At 41.4% G+C, this 21644-nt stretch overlaps 1 protein-coding gene across 1 annotated transcript in view; it reads right to left on the bottom strand.

Moving 5' to 3' along the window:
- The window catches only part of fbxl7 (F-box and leucine-rich repeat protein 7), an 80651-nt gene that overhangs the window by 4913 nt on the left and 54094 nt on the right, over positions 1-21644 (bottom strand). The window contains exon 3 of the mRNA XM_060905229.1: positions 7560-8132. Coding sequence (XP_060761212.1) covers positions 7560-8132 — 573 coding nt within the window. The remainder of the gene's footprint in view (positions 1-7559; positions 8133-21644) is intronic.

Here is a 21644-nt window from a genome sequence, read left to right on the forward strand (position 1 = left end):
GGCAAGATCAACACAGACACTTGCTGTGACATGCAGCCTCGTGAGGTATTGGTGCAGAGCGCTAAAAAAGCTGTCATGGAGTACAATTCAGAACATTAGAGTGACACTTTGTGTTTTTGTCAAACATTGGAGCTTTGTATTCATTCTGAAGGTTTATTGTTATTAATATTGAATAAAAAGTAACTGGGATATATCATTGTTAATTATCATTCAAATTTTAGGTAAATTATATTAATTTGCATCTTATACGGATTTTATAAGGGAAATACGGATTTTGGAGGTTGGTTATACAGGTTTGATTGACCAAAGGTTGACATGTATGTATCTATCGAGAGCTACAAGCTAACGACTGAGAAATTAAGATTTCTGTCTCCAGACTCTTCTTCCATGCACACTCGCTCGCCACAGTATTTTTCACTCAGACTTAAGTTTTCATTTCACTGTGTAATTTACTGAGTTACTTTTAAAATCAACATCGACAGCTACACACAACAGAGCGACCTGGCAGCCTGGCGCTAATCCCTCGCAAAATCTTTTGCCCTGTTGCTTTTCTGGTGTCTGGCTACGTTTTGGCTGAGCTCAAGTCCCAGCTCTAATAGTAACAGTTCACCACTGATTATGGTTATTAAAATCAATGATAAATCAATAAAGTCAATTCTGTATTGAACTTGGACGCAGTAGATGGACTGTAACCTGAACTAGAGATGCACTTTTGCAAGAAATGAGAGTATGACAGCGCCGCTCTTGCTAGGTGGTTGCTAAGGTGCTAAAGTGTTTATTTTATTCAGGGATCCCAGACGTCCGCTATTTAGCGGAATTCCGCTATTTTTCTAGCCAAAGTGGTGGTGTTGGTTTTTTTTTAATCTCTTGTATATCCGTAAAAAATATGTTTAAGTAAAATGACCAGCAGAATACGTTCTGATTTGGTTTGCTTGTTTAGCGATTGTTTTTGTCAGCTTCGTTTGTTCTCGTTGACATTCGGGAACACTCGGAAGTTAAATTGATGTAAATACTGCGAGACTGTACGCGATAGAACGAGAAAACAATATGGCTGTGCCCATTTGCTAGAAAATGTGTTTTAACTCCGTTCGTGGTTTTGTTTCTAATGCGTTGAACTTAATTCAATATGCAGGGCTGTGAAATTTCCACGGATTCTGTCGCGAAAAATATCATCTTCACAAAACGTCTATTTTTGCATTAAAAATCATTGGGGGGGGGGGGGGGTCTAGTCGGTTTTAATCATAGGTTTTAATCGCCTTGCACGAGACCGGCGGCTCAGCCAGACTCGCGGAGTTTTATGCCAGCTGAACGTGGAACACGTCTTGACGGCGACTCAGGAGCAGTGTTGCCAGATTGGGCGGTTTCAAGTGCATTTTGGTGGGTTTTTTGAACATATTTTGGGCTGCAAGATCAGACATAGTTAAGATGCCATCAAAAAGGAAAGCTAAGGAGGTGTTTGAGAGAGATGCAAAGAGGGCTAGAAAAGAACACACAGACAGACTGAAGGAAAAGATGGAAAAGAACAAGTTTGCAAAACTGAAAGAGATGGTGTTAAAGAAAAGAAAATTAAAAGACTTTCATTAGATGCTGTTTGACAGACTATGAACATTTTGTAAATAGCTTTAATAGAGGAATGCAAATACTATAGAACTAATAACTAATAGCCTTACTGAAAGATGAATTGAAAGAAATAGCTGGGAGTGATGCAAAGAGGAATAGAAGGAGCCAAAAGTAAAAGAAAAGATGTAAATAATAGAAACATTAGGTTTTTTTTTAACTTTTGCTCTGTAGACAAGAGACATTGTGACAGATTCTTGGAAAAAGCCAGGACATAATACAAGAATTAAGTGTAATTTGGAAGACAACAGGTATCTCTCACTTAAATATTGAGCATGATTTTTCACAAAGACATTTTGAAAGGCCTATCAAAGTTTTCTTTTATTAACATTTCTTTAAATTGTTATTTACACTTTTTTTACTTTTATTTTGATTAAGAGATAAAATACATAGGCACTTATTAGATATTTCAAGGTATTTTACATGGATCTTTCATTTTAAAAGAGAAAACTGTTGATAGGTATTTTAGATGGCAAAATGAAGACCAAGACTATTCAAATATTTACTTGTTGAGATCAATTTTTTACTTGCAGGAAATGCTCAGAATACACCATATAACACCTAAAATGGCTTGGTGTCCGGCTTATGCTGGGGGGCTGTGCCCTCCAGACCCCCCCTTTTCCTCAGATTTCTTATTTACAATTTCACAGCCCTGAATATGTCGTGGAAAAAAGATATCGTCCATAAAAGAGATAGCGGAACAGTGTCCGGGTTAGAAGTATATTCTTCAAAGCTACATTTTCATCTAATTTTTATAAATAATTTTTTTTGCCACTTATGTCATTGATTATAAAATATGGCATCAAATAGATACACATTATTGTTAAATTCTGTTGCTTTTCTATGTTAAATCTATGTAAAAAATGTGTTCTATAGCATCTTTACATGTTAAAATCTCAACAGCTTCAGGGGGCTTGCAGCGCCCTTGACCCCTGCTGATGGTTTCTTACATTCCTCTATTTTTTTCAATTACTGCTGGGATCCCTGTTTATTGTTTGTAGTTAATATTAGTTGAATGTTTATCGAAGGGTGGCACGGTGGTGTAGTGGTTAGCACTGTTGCCTCACAGCAAGAAGGTCCGGGTTCGAGCCCCGTGGCCGGCAAAGGCTTTTCTGTGTGGAGTTTGCATGTTCTCCCCGTATCTGTGTGGGTTTCCTCCGGGTGCTCCGGTTTCCCCCACAGTCCAAAGACATGCAGGTTAGGTTGCCTGGTGACTCTAAATTGACCGTAGGTGTGAATGGTTGTTTGTCTCTATGTGTCAGCCCTGGTGACTTGTCCAGGGTGTACCCCACCTCTTGCCTGTAGTCAGCTGGGATAGGCTCCAGCTTGCCTGCGACCCTGCACAGGATAAGCGGTTACAGATAATGGATGGATGGATGTTTATTGAAATGGTGAAGCCATGGCCTAATTGTTAGAGAAGCAGCTTTGGGACCAAAAGGTTGCTGGTTTGAATCTCTGGACCAGCAGGAATGGCTGAAGTGCCCTTGAGTAAGGCACCAAACCTCTAACTGCTCTGGTAAGTGTGGTTTGTGTACCTTGTGTCTGATTAGCCAAAGAAAAACTTGTGATTATCAGTTTGGGCAAGAACCCAGCCAAAACTAAAATTAGTTATGAATTCCAGTTTACTGTTGCCTTGGACTACAACTGTAGCTACCGTCTTTCCTCCAGTAATACACACACTGAGCCTTCAAATGCCACACGTTACAATATACAGTATGTGAAGAAAAATAAATGATGCATTAGCAAATTAGCATGCCTTAGCTGATTATGTATATTTGGTTGACGTGAAAAGTTTTTGTTTTTTTTCCCACTCATCACTGAATCACTACATCATACAGCAGTAGAGGTCTCATTCATTCCGAAATTGTAAAGGTAGCAAATTTACCGAATTGAAATGATGGAAATGTCTGTTAAAAACATAATTCAATATGAAGTGAAACGTCATGCAGAAGTGCGGAGACAAATTACCGTTATACATCTCATCTCATTATCTCTAGCCGCTTTATCCTGTTCTACAGGGTCGCAGGCAAGCTGGAGCCTATCCCAGCTGACTACGGGCGAAAGGCGGGGTACACCCTGGACAAGTCGCCAGGTCATCACAGGGCTGACACATAGACACAGACAACCATTCACACTCACATTCACACCTACGCTCAATTTAGAGTCACCAGTTAACCTAACCTGCATGTCTTTGGACTGTGGGGGAAACCGGAGCACCCGGAGGAAACCCACGCGGACACGGGGAGAACATACAAACTCCACACAGAAAGGCCCTCGCCGGCCACGGGGCTCGAACCCGGACCTTCTTGCTGTGAGGCAACAGCGCTAACCACTACACCACCGTGCTGCCCCCGTTATACATCGACAGCATTAATTTTAATGAATCGATCGCCGTCGTAATGGTTTATTGAAGCAGCTGAAAGGAAGATGAGGTTTGTTAGGAAGGAAACGACAGATCCCATGTCTTCTGCAGTCAGGGTTCATTGATGGTTGAATTTGCGTTCGTAATCAGGTCAGAATATTCCAGATGTTTCTCTTTGAGTCGTTGCTTCACATAAGTCACTGGAGGCTATTGTTGGAAAGCCGTAATGTATTGCGTGCGTTCTGAGACAGCAGCACCTTCTGTATCGTTTCAGTTTAATTTACCGTATGAAATCTGTCTGGATAGAAAAGTTCAGTCAGGAGTGGATGATACAAAGACAAAGCCCACCAAGGGTTAACTCCGTGTTAAAAAAAATCTGAAGAAGAGAAACATCTGAAAGGAGTTATGTTTTGTAGGTTAGGTTCAGATGGAGGGACCGAGGCATGGGGGGGTTTAGAATGCAGAAATGATTCAACAGAGGGCGCCATGCTGCATGGATTCTCCAGGAGAGCATGAACTTGTGGAAATGACGCCACTTGTTCCTCGCACTCCAACAGGAAGTGCAGGAAGTCTGAAATAAAACACCAGGAAAGGGTCTGACAGAGGGGGAGGGGGAGGAAGCTTTTCTGAATTTCTGACTCGACAGGGATTATAAATTCCGTCTTTAGAGTCATCAGATATTATTTCAGGTCTGCAAATGAAAGATGGATGGCCTGGAGGATTTATCCGAACCATAGCGGTAACAAAATATAATAAATAAGAAGAGATAAAGCTGACAGTTGTTCTCCTGCAGACTGCAGCCAATAGAAAAAAACAAAAACAGAAGCAACTCAGTTTTAATCTCTCTTCATCACAAAATCGTTCATGTGAGAAATTTTCAATGAGTCTTTTCACTTAATGAGCAGAGCAGACGATCCCAAAGCACCTTGAGGTCAGAGGGCATGGTCGTGCATGGGTTTATTTTCATCTCGGAGAATAGAGCACGCCGGACGGAAAGAGCTATTAATACATTTCCCAGGTCCAGGAGGAAGTCGCGGATATTTCGGAATGATCTATCAGTAAGAAAGACCTATGCAGCTGCTGTACATGATGAGCAGTAAATGGAGCAGAAACAGCGATCTGTTTGGACCAGACTCTTTTTGGCTGTGTGTGCACTTAGCTGTTTTAAACTTGAGTCAGATTGTGTTTGGGTGAAGCAGTGCTTGGCTCAGGATGTGTTTGGGTCAAGTTGAATTTGGTGGAAGGTTTAGTTCAGCATACGCTAGACAAAGTCAAAGAGGGTTTAAATCAGATAGTATTTGATCTGGGCCAGATCTGAACCGCATAGATTTTGATCTGCGCTGTATACGGGCCAGATAATATTTTCATCTGGTTATATTTCGTCCAGGGAGCATTTGATTTGGACCAGATAGTATTTGATTCAGTCCAAATTTGGGTCAGATTATATTTTATTCAGACCATATTTGGGCCACGTAGTATTTGATTCTAGCTGTATTCGGGACAGGTAGCATTTGATATGGGATTTAGCTAGATAGTATTTGGTTAAGGCTAAAATTGGGCCAGGTAGAATTTCCTTCAGACCATATTTGGGCCAGGTAGAATTTGATTCAAGCCAAATTTGGATCAGGTAGGATTTGAGCCATATTTAGGCCAGGTACTATTGGATTCAAGCCAAATTAGGGTCCGGTAGGATTTGATTCTCACCGTATTTGTGTCGGGTAACTTTTCAGTCAGACCATATTCGGGCAAGGTACTATTTGATTCAAGCCAAATTTGGGTTAGGTAGGATTTTATTCTAGCCATATTTGAGCCAGGTACTATTTGATTCAAGCCAAATTTGGGCGAGGTACAATTTGATTCGAGCCAAATTTGGGTCAGGTCGGATTTGATTCTCACCATATTTGGGTCAGGTCATTTTTCAGTCAGACCATATTTGGGCCAGGTAGTGTTTGATTCGAGCCAAATTTGGGTCAGGTAGGATTTGATTTGAGCCATGTTTGGGTCAGGTAGTTTTTCAGTCAGACCATATTTGGGCCAGGTAGTATTTGGTTTGAGCCAAATTTGGGTCAAGTCATATTTCATTCAGACCATATTTGGGGCAGGTAGTATTTGATTCTAGCCATATTTGGGACAGGTCATATTTGATTTGGGTAATATTTGGCCAGATATTATTTGGTTCAGGCCAAATTCGGGTCGGGTAATATCTCATCTCATCTCATCTCATTATCTCTAGCCGCTTTATCCTTCTACAGGGTCGCAGGCAAGCTGGAGCCTATCCCAGCTGACTACGGGCGAAAGGCGGGGTACACCCTGGACAAGTCGCCAGGTCACCACAGGGTAATATTTCATTCAGACCAAATTTGGGTCAGGTAGGATTTGATTTGAGCCATATTTGGGCCAGGTAATTTTTCAGTTAGACCATATTTGGGCCAGGTACTATTTGATTCAAGCCATATTTGGGTCAGGTAATTTTTCAGTCAGGCCATACTTGAGCCAGGTAGTATTTCCTTCAGGCCATATTTGGGCCACGTACTATTTGATTCGAGCCAAATTTGGGTCAGGTAGGATTTGATTCAAACCATACTTGGGCCAGGTAGTATTTCCTTCAGACCATATTTGGGCCAGGTAGTATTTGATTCTAGCTGTATTTGGGACAGGTCATATTTGATTTGGATAATATTTGGCCAGATAGTATTTGGTTCAGGCAAAATTCGGGTTGGGTAATATTTAATTCAGACCACATTTGGGCCAGGTACTATTTGACTCAGTTAAAGTTTGACTAAATTTTAAAGGTAAATTTTTTTCAGAAGACAAACCTGGGTGAAGTGCATTATAGTGAAACTGCATTTGAGTGAAGATGTGTTCCCGTGTTTATGAGGATGTGGTTAATATTCCCATTATCCATCAGTGTTTATGCCTGAGTATGTCTGGGCCTGAACCGTGTGTGTTGTGTGAATTATCTGCCTCTGACTTGCACGAACAGTCAAGTCAGTACATTCACAGGGTTGCTGTAGGTCAGTAAGTTTGTAAAATATTACTGAGTTTACGTGGTTGCATTCCTGCCTTATCAGCTTCAAGGAATTTCGAATTCAGTTAAGAGGAGGCATAAGGATCTCGAAAAAAAAAATACCGGTTAATAAAAATAAAACCGGTTGCTCTTTAATTACAAGAATTTATGTGAGGATTAAAGTTATAAACACAGCCATGTATCATTTCAGATAGCTACAGCAGACATTTTTTTGGTTGTTTTGTTCTGTCTCTGTGGGAAGCTGATTATCCACATGCCCTGCTTTTTTCTCGTGGAAGTAACTTTCCTTTAGGTTTTCACTCAAAGACATCTGTAAATCCCCAAACTCTTGGAACGTGTAATTTCTTGCCGCAGAAAGACATCAAGGACTAAAGACACATTAAATGAGTCCCACGAGGGTGTATGATGTTTGTTTGATGGATACATTCACTCCTACAACTGCAGACACAGTGGCTAACATTAGGGAAGAGCAGGACCAAGGAAGATTGTTTCAAAAGAACAACAAAATACTTAAATATATGAGATCAAAAAAAACCCTTATATCATATTTACCTGAGACATCCAGGTGCTCCAGATTAGGACATCGTGAGACGACCTCAAACACAGCCTCGTTGGACACGTTGTAGCAGCCGGCCAGATCGAGGCGCCGCAGCTCGGGGCAGCACTGTGCCACCGTGTAAAGGCCACGGTCAGTCAGTCTGCGACAGCCATTCAACACCACCATCTCCACGGTTAAACATACATTGGGTGTATCCTGACATAGACGACGCGTAAGCACCCGCAATGCCCGGTCCACATGAGCTACATCACCCGTCAGACGCACTGTCCTCCAGAGCCGTGGGTCCCATGCCAGGTTATACCATCGGCGGCATACTCGGGCGCAACGACACAGCTGGTTGGTGGGCAGATGGGCGAAGATCTGCAGAAAGGCATGGTCAGGCAGCATGTCGATGGGCGCCCCCTGATGATGGTCTTTGGATTGGCACATGCCACGCTGAGGATAAGTGAGACCAGCAGTCTCGGGAGTGAAGGACAATGAGGAGCCATTGAAGAGCGCAGGCGAAGACAGAGGAAGGATGAGAGCAGGACTGGGCGTACTCAGAGTGCGCATGCTCACGTCCGAGTCTGAGGAAAGAGAAAAAGTTAGAGGAAGAGATTAATACATTCGCTTGAAAGTAAAGCATTTCAGCAAGGATATGGTCTCCATGACCATCATCTCACACAGCTACCAAAGCCATGGCTGACCACAAAGGTACATGCACTGCTCAAAATACTATGGGTTAATGAGAACAAGAACCAATGCACCTCAAGTCCTCAGAAAGGCAGGGGAACCTGATCACTTTCTAGATACCAAAGATATATACCATATGTGGCAGGTTATCAGGCCATCACTGCCTATAGAATAACACCATGTGTCTGTGACAGGAACGTTTCCCTCTTTGATAAATGACTTCTACGTTGGGTTTCAAAGCACAAAACAAGAAGCCTAGATGAAACACCCCTCCCCTAATTCCAGTGACTTGGTATTTTTTTCTTTTCATCACTTAGAAGAACTCTAGATATCTTACCAAGCTACTGGACAACAGTACTTAACGTACAGAGAAGAAAGAGTCAGAAAAAAATGCCATCTGACCTAAATTTGGCCAGAATCAAATAATACCTGGCTTAATTATGGCACCAATCAAATATCTGGCCCAAATACAGACCAAAATCAATTACTACCTGGTCCAAATATGGCCCGAATCCAATACTACCTGGTCCAAAGTAGTACCACTTCTCCCCCCTTCCCCCCTCCCCCTTCCCCATATCTTATTCTTTTATATTTGTACATGTAAATACTTAATTTATTTTAATTTATCTAGAAGTTTTTCTCTATTTCTTTTCTCTGCTTATCTGTAATGATGCTGCTGGAATCTTAATTTCCCTGAGGGAACTCTCCCAAAGGGATCAATAAAGTTTTATTTAATCTAATCTAATCTACCCTAAATATGGCCAAAATTAAATAAAATCTGGCCCCAAAACAGCTCGATGAGGTGTGTAGACTGTTGCTAAAAGAGCAACAGAAAAGCTTTTGCCCTATCATCTGTAGAATCCGAATCCTGATGATGCCACGGGCTTCAAACCAGTCACAGGCATCTGTGAGCTCATGCATGCAGAAGTGGGTGGATAGTTTTCTCCTGAGTGTGTTACGCTGCCCCCTGGCATTGCCTGAGCAGCAGTTCAAAAAGATGCAACTGGCTGGCTTTACATAGAGGAAGCACATGATAACCTTCACCCTTCCTGGTTGGTACCGGTCATGTGATAGAGGAGAGATGGGTGGGAAATGGTCAGGACTAATTTAGGGGAAAATTCCAAAAAAAAAAAAGAAGAACCTGCACTCACTATGGAGCCATCAGTGTTGTAGTCGAGTCACTAAACCTTGAGTCTGAGTCCAGTCTCGAGTCCCCAGTGTTCAAGTCCGAGAACAAGACTCCAACCGCACCATGTGACGGTGGCTATTTTAGCGCCATTAACATTAGTTTGTTCCTGAACATGACGTATGAACAGGTGAATGTGCTTCTCTTTATCAGGGAGTGTGAAGTATTCTGTCAGAGATGGTTGGGAGACGGATGTGAGTGCAGAAGGTGTGTTTATTAATACAAGTGAAGACGGTAAACAATCCAGAACGGCAGGCAGAATCGTAAAATGGTGAAACAGGCGATAGGTCAAGCAAGGCACAAACAGGCTTTCATAGACTCAGCAGAATCAAAGACGAGAAACAGGAAATCAGGGAACCAAACAAGGAAATAAGGCTCAGTAATGTGTCAGCAACACAACTCAATACTTCGCAAAGTAAGTGTGTTTTCACAGTTTTTATACAGGTGCACTGATTGCGCCTTAATCCTGTGCAGGTGCAAGTCGTTTACGGCACGCACAAGAGTCCGCTTGGCACGTGCGCTGTCTGGAGGGCCCCCGAGAGTTTATCTGGTGCGCAAGTGTGACACTCTTGGACGAAATTAGTATAAAAATTAATGAAGATATATCTAATGCCAAATTATTATGGTATGTTCCAAAAAATAAAGAAAAAATCCGAGTCCGAATGCAGTTAATGCACGAGTCCGAGTCATCAGTGCTCAAGTCCAAGTCAAGTCACGAGTCCTTAAAATTAGGGCACGAGTTGGACTTGAGTACTACAAGCCTGGGAGCCATCATTGGCTCCAATAAAAAAATAAAATAAAAAAAACCGCTTGTTTCGTGTGCACATTGTGCAACACCAAGTTACTCACCAGCGTCAATTTACTACAAAGCATTTCCCTTACATCTACAAAATGCTTATCACATGTTGTGTGGACATTTTGTTGCAGGTTTCTACGTTTACTTTACTTCAAAAATACTTTAGGCCCTGGTCACACGACAGCTTGCGATGGGTTTGCGAATACTTGGCATTGAAAAATTGGCAGTGTCACCACCAATCATGTGATGCACAGCAAATGTTCTCCAAGCTTCATGAGTTGTTTTTTGGTGCATCTCCGCTTCATGAGTGGCCAAAAACGTCATGAAAAATTTCAATGCCTGCAAACTGCCGAATACTTGCAGATTGGTTTCCGAATACTTCCCAAAGCCCGGGGAACCTTCGCTATGCATCGCCACCAAAACTCCTCATCGCAAAGCATTGTGAGCTGTAGTGTGACCGTAGCTTTACTGAACAGACCACAAAATCATGACATGGACGGCTGAGAACATTATCCTGGCCTCTTTTTTACTTCATCGATAACATTCAGCACAGATACTTCAACCGTAAGGCGGTGTTTGTAGTACAGCTAACAGTATTGTAGATGACCTTGTCCATACCTCTGACAGAAATTTTACTCCTCTGCCATCTGGCAGAAGGTCCTGGAGCATCTGGTGTTTTTGTGTAACATCTTCCCTCTTGCTGTCAGGTTCCTCAAGACTCAGTGACTCCCCAAAACACAGGGCTTAAATACCATCATGATGGAGTAAAAGACTGGGATCATGAGTTTCAACCCTAATGAAATTCATTACGTACAGGAGACAAGTTGTTGAAATAATTCGAGCCAATGTTGGCGCTTGTCTTCTGGAATCATTTCCGCAGTAAATCTATTAGCTGTCCTCGCCACCTACTTGCTGGTCTTTGTCATGTACTAATGGCTTAGACTTCAGGAAATGCCACCAGTTCATTGTGGGCTGTACGGAAGCCATACACACCAACATTAATCTCCAAAGACAGGCGGCGCTACGTTTCCCGAGCCTGCCTGGTCTGTTCACTCCGTTCACATCTCCCCAGCTGGACACGCTGACCCAGGCGTTACCTGCCTTTTTTAAACCTCCACAAGGACACGCTGCTTTCCAGTGTGTAGGGGGAATGAAAACTTTTGATACTTTTTGAATCTCTGCATGCCATCTTTTCTGAGGTTGAAAATCAAAACGGGAAGGACCACAACCAAGAACTGTTTTTATTCAACCTGCATGTAATCTAAGATTAAGATAAAAAATAAACACACTTTTTTTTGGTATATAAGAAAGGAAAAAAAATTGTGATTATATTGAAGTTTTCTGTAAGGAAACGTTTATCTAACATTTATGGAAGGAGTCTCCAGTGCCAGTAAGCTTTCCGACATGACATAGGAAATTCTTCAGGATAAATGACGTTGCACTTCATAGTTTATTGGTGTTTTTGTGTTATTAATTATACTTCAATAAATAGACAAAAGAGTCTGGTGAAAGAACGACTGTTTACAACCGTTATAGCATAAGTGATAACAGGAAATAACTTGTTTTAAAGACCTTGCGTAATGATAAACAGATAAAACGTCCGTTAATTAAAAAATGTTTGCAAATTGCCGTGGTATAAGACGGCTACATCATGCTCTTTTAGGAAAATAATACACTTTGGTATGGTAACAGTGACTCTGCTTAAGTAGGCCAGCTTATTGATTATTTTCCTATCACAGCATGCACTGAGTGTTATCTCTATATATCAGGCAACATTGCTCGCTGCAACGTGTTACTATAAGAAATACAGTGGATATAAAAAGTCTACACACCCCGTTAAAATGATCGGTTTTTCTGATGTAAAAAAATGAGACCGTGATAAATCATTTCAAAGTTTTTCCCACCTTTAATGTGACCTACAACCTGTACAATTCAATTGAAAAACAAACCAATCTGTTAGGGGGGAAAGCATAAAAAATAAACGTACGTTAAACTAGTTGCATAAGTGTGCACACCCTTTAATATTTTGTTAAAGCACCTTTTGATTTAATTAAAGCATTCAGTCTTTTTGGGTTCACACCTGCCATCAATTAAAATGACTCTGATAATAAAGTTCAGACATTTACTCAGTTGCATCCTCCAGCAAAAGCCAGGGTTCACAGAGAGCTTACAAAGCATCATTGTTGAAAGGTATCAGTCAGGAGAAGGGTACAAAAACATTTCCACAGCATTAGATATACGGTACCATGGAGCACAGTGAAGACCGTCATCAAGAAGTGGAGAAAATATGGGACAACAGTGACATTACCGAGAACTGGGCGTCCCTCCAAAATTGATGAAAAGACAAGACAAAAACTGGTCAGGGAGGCTGCCAAGAGGCCTACAGCAACACTGAAGGAGCTGCAGGAATTTCTGGCAAGTACTGGTTGTGTACTACATGTGACAACAATCTCCCGTATTCTCCATATGTCTGGACTATGAGGTAGGGTCGCAAGACGGAAGCCTTTTCTTACAAAGAAAAACACCCAGGCCCGGCTAAATTTTGCTAAAAATAAAAAACAAACCATCAGCCCTCCCAAAAGCATGTGGGAAAATGTGTTATGGTCTGATGAAACCAAGGTTGAACTTTTTGGCCACAGTTCCAAAAGGTATGTTTGGCGCAAAGACAACACTGCGCATCACCAAAAGAACCCCATACCCACGGTGAAGCATGGTGGTGGCAGCATCGTGTTTTGGGGTTGTTTTTCTTCAGCTGGAACAGGGGCTTTAGTCAAGGTGGAGGGAATTATGAACAGTTCTAAATACCAGTCAGTTTTGGCCCAAACCATGAGGTGTCTGCTAGAAAGATGAAGAGGAATTTCATCTTTCAGCACGACAATGACCCCGAAAAAGTTTTGGAACGGCCCAGCCAGAGCCCAGACCTAAATCCAAGTGAAAATCTGTGGGATGACCTGAAGAGGGCTGTGCAGAAGAGACGCCCTCGCAATCTGACAGATTTGAAGTGCTTTTGCAAGGAAGAGTGGGCAAATATTGCCAAGTCTAGATGTGGCAGGCTGATAGACTCCGACCCAAAAAGACTGAATGCTGTAATTAAAGCAAAAGGTGCTTCAACAAAGTATTAGTTTAAGGGTGTGCACACTTATGCAACCAGCTTATTGTATATTTTTTTATTTTTCCCCCCTAACAGATTGGTTTGTTTTTCAATTGAATTGTACAGGTTATAGGTCACATTAAAGGTGGGAAAAGTTTTGAAATGATTTATCATGGTCTCATTTTTTTACACCAGAAAAACCGATCATTTTAACGGGGTGTATAAACTTTTTATATCCACTGTATAAGAACTAAAAGTATGATGCAGCAACAACTTTTAAATAAATTATGCAAGTGGTGTGCTTGGACATGTTATATGGACATGAGTGTTTTACTGGGAGGGAAATACATCACTCTTATTTTTCATCCGAGCTCCATCTGGGACATAGAGAACCAAAACCGTGACAAAAATCTCTATATGTCACTCGAGAGGAAATTGATGAATTGTTTTGATAAATTTAGGGACTTTGTTTGTGAATGTGTCGATATAATAAAAAGAAAATCACACATTGGCTTAAAGATGTGGAGTTTATCTTTTCATGTTGAAGAAAAATTGCATTTTTCATACAAAATACATTGCAGATCTGAGTGACATATTTAAATAATATTGCCTGGTGTTGAGTGGTATATCAGATATATTCCATTCAGCTAGCATGATACTGAACGAGTCAAAGACAAGTAGCTGAATGGAATATATCTGATATACCATGAAAAAAAGCCAGCCAATAATAATAATAATAATAATAATAATAATATTATTATTATTATTATTATTATTATTATTATTATTATTATTATTATTATACATACACACACACTCTCTTCATATCAGCATTCACCAAGGCCAACACTAGCTTACCCGTGAGTTCGCGCTGTTAGCGCGGCAGTGAAGTCACCTTCCAGCCGGTGTAGCGTTCATCAGTAGTGTTAGCGAATGCTAATAAAGCAGTGCTATCGAGAGCAAGTCGCACAGGCTAAAGAGTGAGAAACTAAGATTTCTGTCTCCAGACTCTTCTTCCACGCTGCACGCTCACCACCATATTTTTCACTCAGACTTAAGTATTTATTTCCCTCTGTAATTTACTTAGTTACTTTTAAAATCAACATTGACAGCTACACACAACAGAGCGACCTCATCTCATTATCTCTAGCCGCTTTATCCTGTTCTACAGGGTCGCAGGCAAGCTGGAGCCTATCCCAGCTGACTACGGGCGAAAGGCGGGGTACACCCTGGACAAGTCGCCAGGTCATCACAAGGCTGACACATAGACACAGACAACCATTCACACTCACATTCACACCTACGCTCAATTTAGAGTCACCAGTTAACCTAACCTGCATGTCTTTGGACTGTGGGGGAAACCGGAGCACCCGGAGGAAACCCACGCAGACACGGGGAGAACATGCAAACTCCGCACAGAAAGGCCCTCGCCAGCCACAGGGCTCGAACCCGGACCTTCTTGCTGTGAGGCGACAGCACTAACCACTACACCACCGTGCCACCCACAGAACGACCTGGCAGCCAAAATTCTCTCAAAATCTTCCGTATTTAATGAAGCAAACCTGGCGGCTATGTTTGTTTACAAATTGTCACAGTCACTCACTAGCGCAGAAGTTTTACATCTCCGATGTGTCTCTTGTCCAGTTTTTCGATGTCCATTGGTCTGTTTTTCTCTTGTAAATATGCATGAAGAATATCTAATGAAGTTTTGGTAGCCTTTCAATGCATCTTTCTCTTTCCCGGTAAACACAAATGGTTAATATGGTCATAAACCATATTAAACGCTCATTCTTCATTGGGTAGAGTGACGTAATACAGGTAGGATAACCGATATGCTAACAATATTGCATGCTATCAAACCAAATGAATGAAACCCCACTAGAAAGGAATAGAACACATTTTTATTCCATCAAAAACGTGTCCTGTATGTATAATAATTCCCGATATTTCACACCGATGATGTCACTCCCAGTGTTTTTCCGCTGACTAGACGTGCGTTGTCAAAAAGGTGAACTGGTTCAAAATTAAAATTCTTAAATAAATATAAAGAACATTTACACAGTGGCACAAAGATATGAAGTTTATCTTCTTGTGTTGAAAATATTTTCACTTGTTCACTTCACTCACTCGTGATATAGATACACTCACCACTTGAAGATAAGCTTCATACTGTATCTTCGCGCCATCATGTAATATCCTGTATATATTTTATTATTAAACAGCTAAAAAAAAAAATCCCAGTTTTTAAATCCCAGTAGTCTTAAATACATAATGACTAATGAAATAAAAACCGTTCTCGGTAATGGACTCAGACGTTTGGCTTGTGCTTTAGTTGTAGCTGGATCTCACGAAGCTAAACTGCTACTTCCATGCGCATAGCCACAATATTGTTCTCTGCGGCAGATGTTTTTTGTCCCCAACAGTTATAATAATAAAAGCGGAAAGTATTCGGATTTAGAGAGGAAGCTCGCTTTGTCCCAATAAGCAGTGTTTCCCATCATGTGGTACGCTGGTATGTTAGTGGCTGGGTTTCCAGCTCAGTGCCACCGAGCGTCCCCATATGGAAACCACATCGCTATAAAAACAGCAGTCATGCTCGGAAAACCCACTCCGGTAGACTGTTTAATACATTTTAAACAGGACCAGAGATAAGAAACAAGACCATCAAGTCTCAATGTAAAAGCCAGAAATGTTAAATACAGATATGCAAGTGCCTGTCAAAAAGACAGCCAAAACCACACAGCTTTAGAAATCTGGAAGGGAATAAGCCGAACATATAGTTTCGAGTGTGAGGCAGAGCGATGTTGCAATTCTACAAGGTGTGTATTGTAGCCAGTGTGCGGGACGGCATGCTGTGAATACTGACTGCAGCTGGCAGTCGAAGCGTAACCCGGTTACACTTTCAGTGCCAGCGCTGCTGTTGCTGGTCGAAAGTGGATGTGGTGGCCGTCACTTCAGCCTCCTCACACGCTACAATCCCACTCTTTCTGTAAGCACGACTACGCCGCGGCTTCTAAAGGAACTTCTGAAATGCAATTACTGGGAGGTTTTTCGACCCCAAGGGAGCGTGCAGTCGCCTTTATTTTCAGCATGCCAGTCCACCCTGGTGTCTTTGAAACAATAAGTTAAAAACAAAGCAAGGCTTGAGAATCAAGGCATAACGTTATACAGAATACGTTGTAAAATTGTTGCCTGGAGCTCTTTTCAGGGTAAAAAACATCACCGTGTCGGGGGGTACTCAGTAAGACATGACCTTAATTCACCTTGAAGAATCAAGAAGGACTGTTAATTAAGGAGCTTAATCCCCTTTCAGTGGCCCAAACATCCTCAAGGCTACTGTTGGGCCCCTAATGACCTGAAACACATGGAGAGTTCTGACCTGTTAACTCAAGTTTCCTACTGAGAGCCTCAATTTACAGGAAATGTCTCATACAAGGGCCTCGTCTAATGCTTCTGAGCATCTGGATAGTACTTGAAGTCGTCTTAAACTTGTGTTTTCTTTCAGGAGAAGCTGAATGACTTGGTGGAAAATCTGACTTTGCCTTGAATATGTGACAGACAGGTGTTATTGCATCATAAAGTATAGCAGCTTATTGCGTTCCATGTGTCCCAAATGCAGGTCATTTAACACCAGTGTTGTGTAAAGAACGGTTTCCCAAACAGAGGTTCCTGGTGCCATTGGAGCAGGTTGATAGATTGTGATAGAAGTATCAAAGTCACATCAAATTTGTAAAGATGTTAATATTTCGCAAGCTGAAAAGAAACTAATTTTGCTATTCATTGCAAAAGTTTCACTTAATGTTTGCTGACAAAGTTTTGATTAATTAACTCAGGAAAATAATTTAAGCTGAAGGAATCAATCAATCAATCAATCAATCAATCAATCAATCAATCAATCAATCAATCAATCAATCAATCAATCAAATAAATAAACAAATAAATAGGGAACCTGTGGACGAAAAGAATGATCAAGTTTTAATGACTTTTAAGAGCAAAATAGTAACCAGGCTTGTAGTACTCGAGTCCGACTCGTGCCCTAATTTTAAGGACTCGTGACGTGACTTGCCCTGTGTCTGAAATTGCTCCCTACTCACTATATAGGGCACTATATAGTGAGTTCGCCATTTTGTAGTGCTGTCCGAAACCATAGTGAGGATTATTTACACCCTATATAGTGCACTCAAAGTATCCCACAATGCATCACGAAAAATAGTGTACAACGATGGTGACTAACCAAAGCAATATATCCCATCATGCATTGCGGTCGCGCTGAAAGAAATCAAATTAAAAGTCTCAAATGTGATTTAATAAAAGGCAGCGGCAAAGAAGAAATAAAGTATTCATCCTTGATTTAAAAGAACTGAAAGATGCAGGAACTTTGTATTGATTAATGTGGGAAATGCGCTCAGTATAATATATGGATTTATCACAAAAACACACGCATGTATTTATTATTTTGAAAACCTGCCAGTTGGCTGATTACGGTACGTTTTAATTGTGCAACAATAATGACGTAAATACCAGCATGACGGACTAGTGTCCGAAAACGTTTTTTCATTTTATCAATAAGCTCACTCTATAGTCCTCTATATAGTAATTCCCTATATAGGGAGTAGGGAGTAGTGAACGAGTGAGCGATTTCGGACATAGGGTTGGACTGATGCCTCAGACTCGTGCATTAACTGCATTCGGACTCGTAAATCGGAGACGAGGACGCAGATTTTTTCTTTATTTTTTGCAACATGCCATAATAATTTGGCATAAGATATTTATATTTATATCTACATTAACCTTTATACTCATTTTATGTAAGAGAATGCACATTCACCTGTTTATACGTCATGTTCAAGAACAAACTAACATTAATGGTGTTAAAATACCTGTCAAGAACGCCCCTAGGATTGTCCACTTTGCTTATACAGACTTCTCGTGGGGGCGGTAGGGTGGTGTAGTGGTTAGCGCTGTCGCCTCACAGCAAGAAGGTCCGGGTTCGAGCCCCGTGGCCGGCGAGGGCCTTTCTGTGTGGAGTTTGCATGTTCTCCGCGTGTCCGCGTGGGTTTCCTCCGGGTGCTCCGGTTTCCCCCACAGTCCAAAGACATGCAGGTTAGGTTAACTGGTGACTCTAAATTGAGCGTAGGTGTGAATGTGAGTGTGAATGGTTGTCTGTGTCTGTGTCAGCCCTGTGATGACCTGGCGACTTGTCCAGGGTGTACCCCGCCTTTCGCCCGTAGTCAGCTGGGATAGGCTCCAGCTTGCCTGCGACCCTGTAGAACAGGATAAAGCGGCTACAGATAAAAAATGCACTGCTGTGTTTTCCATATGTAGAAGAACTATCGAGGAGACGATGGGGACAACCTCGAACTTCAATCCTCATTTGGTAAGACTCCACCCAGAGAAGGAAGTGACGCACTATGTTCATTGCGCTGTTGATAGTGGGCGGGGCTTGCTGAGCAACGAACAAACTTTTTATCTGTAGCCTGTTAACTAAAATGGGGCAGTCGAGCAGGAACGTTAGTCCAACACAGTAACAGAGACGCTTTCATATAAAGGCAGCGTCAAATCGTGCAGATGGAGTCTTGTTCTCGACTTGAAATATTCTTTAATGACTCGGACTTGAACACTGTGGACTCGAGACTGGACTCGGACTTGAGGTTTAGTGACTCGACTCCAACGCTGGTAGTAACTGAGATGATTACGGATGCTTTTACGCCACTCGTCACACGATTAAACGATTCATGTTTAATCATGCAATTTTGGCATGTAGGGTTGAAAATATTTTAAAAAAGGAAATATTTACTATTTTTTGGAGAAATCACAAACATTTCCCAAGCCCAGATAAAGATTTTAAAAAATTAATTCCTAATTAATTGTGCACATAATCTGACATAGTACTACAGCTCTGTCCTTTGGTTCTGTTTATCAGTTCGCATCTACAGGAAAAAAAAACCCAAAATACATCATTCGATCCACTTCTTGCAGTCAAGCCGGTTCAGAGTTCCTCACCGAGCTGGAGTTTGACTGAAATCTTGCTCATACTGTCTCAGAAAGCAGCGTTAAAATAACTCCCTGCTACCTCGACTACATTATGAGGTCACAACTGGATACCTACGAGAACAACCTGAACTTTTTAAAAAAGTCTAACCAACTCTAACAAGCACTTGTGAAAAGCAGTCCAGTCTAAAGGCTTCTCATTAAGCTCCTAGTTTTATCGTCCTCCTGTAAGCCTGTCTGCTGTGCGTTATGGGCTGTAAATTAGTATTCCAGACAGGTATGATGAAGAATTCAGACACGCCACCCGTCTTTGGATCCTGTTCTGTTAACCCTTCCATGTAACCTGCATCCGACTGCAGGGTGCAGAAAGGAAACGTGTTTCTTAAAAACGTCCCATCACTTGATCTTTTGCGAGGCGTAAACCTACAATAAGCTGCGTGTTTGTAGCAGCACACTTAATCTGTCAGGCACAAATTAAGTTTCACATTCCCAGCTCGACATAGCTCATGCAAAATCCTGTGTGATGTCATTTTGGCTTGGTTCGCTGGATCGACCTCTTCGCTCTCTGGCTCACAACAAAATACCAGCACAGTGGTGGGGAGAGCTTAGTTAGTCCGACTGCCCTGGTGTTATTTCTTACTATAGCCTCCTGAAACTATACTTACACGATGTTGTTATGCATGTCATATATTCTAATATCCTTTTGGATCAAAATTACTTCATGTATCTTGCAATTTTAAATATTTAACTTTAAATAATCATTGGCTGGACGATATATGATGAAATTCAATGCACACAATGCACACATCATGGACTATGTATAATATCTCATCTCATCTCATCTCATCTCATTATCTGTAGCTGCTTTATCCTGTTCTACAGGGTCGCAGGCAAGCTGGAGCCTATCCCAGCTGACTACGGGCAAAAGGCGGGGTACACCCTGGACAAGTCGCCAGGTCATCACAGGGCTGACACATAGACACAGACAACCATTCACACTCACATTCACACCTACGCTCAATTTAGAGTCACCAGTTAACCTAACCTGCATGTCTTTGGACTGTGGGGGAAACCGGAGCACCCGGAGGAAACCCACGCGGACACGGGGAGAACATGCAAACTCCGCACAGAAAGGCCCTTGGCGGCCACGGGGCTCGAACCCAGACCTTCTTGCTGTGAGGCGACAGCGCTAACCACTACACCACCGTGGCACCCTTAATGTCATGCTGTTCTAGAAAAATAATCAACAATCATGTGGAGTTACTGGTACTATCCCAATATTGACAATTTCGTAAAAGTTTAACTGTTTCATTCTTCTTATACTGCAGCTATTTATTTATTTATTTACCTACAGCAACAACTGTTTATTTATTTAAGAATGATGCCTTACATCATACATTTTGTCCGTTTCTCTTTCCATTTAACGTCGTGTAACATCCATTAAAAACCTTCTCACTTATGTTATAGCAGCTATAAATAGTCATTCCCTCAGCCAGCTTGTCATGCTAGCAAGAAACCACAAACTGTCAAGTCCTCGGTCTTGAAGACATCAAAAAACCTAAAAGTTCAGCTTTATGTTTCTGCGACAAAGCACTCACACTGGAGACTCCATCCACAAATGTTAAATAAATAAACATCTCTTTACCTAAAATGTTCTATACCTGTTATACAAGTCACTGTTAAGTTTCATTTCATTTTTTTTTCATTATCTCTAGCCGATTTATCCTGTTCTACAGGGTCGCAGGCGAGCTGGAGCCTATCCCAGCTGACTACGGGCGAAAGGCGGGGTACACCCTGGACAAGTCGCCAGGTCATCGCAGGGCCACTGTTAAGTTGTTACTGTCAAAACTATAATGTATTAGTGTTAGCATACTAACACAAACCTATGATTTGCCTTGTAGCTGGAACTAGTGTCAAAGCTGCGATTACAGAAAATTAATCAACACCTTTCGATCAAACGGATTCGTGAATTCAACAACACTGTGGTATAAACATTAGCAGACGGTAACTGTAGATTTGAAAAAAAAAAACCTCAAGGCAGCACAGGATTTTTTCATAAAATCAGTGAAGACATTTATAGAGGAGATTACACGGTCACACGAAGATATGAAGTTTATCTTCGAGTGGTGGATGTACAACCCCGATTCCAAAAAAGTTGGGACAAAGTACAAATTGTAAATAAAAATGGAATGCAATAATTTACAAATCTCAAAAACTGATATTGTATTCACAATAGAACATAGACAACGTATCAAATGTCGAAAGTGAGACATTTTGAAATTTCATGCCAAATATTGGCTCATTTGAAATTTCATGACAGCAACACATCTCAAAAAAGTTGG

This window comes from Neoarius graeffei, chromosome 23, assembly GCF_027579695.1.
Source record: "Neoarius graeffei isolate fNeoGra1 chromosome 23, fNeoGra1.pri, whole genome shotgun sequence".
NCBI lineage: Eukaryota > Metazoa > Chordata > Actinopteri > Siluriformes > Ariidae > Neoarius > Neoarius graeffei.